Here is a 232-nt window from a genome sequence, read left to right as displayed (position 1 = left end):
CTCTACATCCGCATCGTATCCCCCTTCCCCGAAATGGAGCAGTTCATCCAGGCAACTGTCCAGAGGTATGGGCCAGAGAGGGGTGGGCCGCCGGGCAGGGGGTGAGCGGTGTCTCCTGCAGGCAGCTGCCCGTCCTGCCCGCGCAGGTACAAGGTCCAGCTCTGCACGGTGGAGGGCTCCATCCGGGAGGCCCTGACCCGCCTGAAGGAGCAGCAGCCGCAGCTGGAGGCTG

The 232-nt window shown here is 67.2% G+C and overlaps 1 protein-coding gene across 1 annotated transcript in view; it reads left to right on the top strand.

Annotated features, from left to right (window-relative positions):
- Positions 1 to 228, top strand: part of FLAD1 (flavin adenine dinucleotide synthetase 1) — a gene marked incomplete at both ends in the record, with an annotated part of 1602 nt that extends 1374 nt beyond the window's left edge. Inside the window, 2 exons of the mRNA XM_010146546.1 lie at positions 1 to 65; positions 147 to 228. Of these exons, the coding sequence (XP_010144848.1) occupies positions 1 to 65; positions 147 to 228 (147 nt within the window). The remainder of the gene's footprint in view (positions 66 to 146) is intronic.
- Between the last annotated feature and the right edge of the window lie 4 nt (positions 229 to 232).

The sequence above is a fragment of the Eurypyga helias genome, unplaced genomic scaffold (assembly GCF_000690775.1).
Source record: "Eurypyga helias isolate BGI_N326 unplaced genomic scaffold, ASM69077v1 scaffold41692, whole genome shotgun sequence".
NCBI lineage: Eukaryota > Metazoa > Chordata > Aves > Eurypygiformes > Eurypygidae > Eurypyga > Eurypyga helias.
This window is presented reverse-complemented; position numbering and strand designations above follow the sequence as displayed.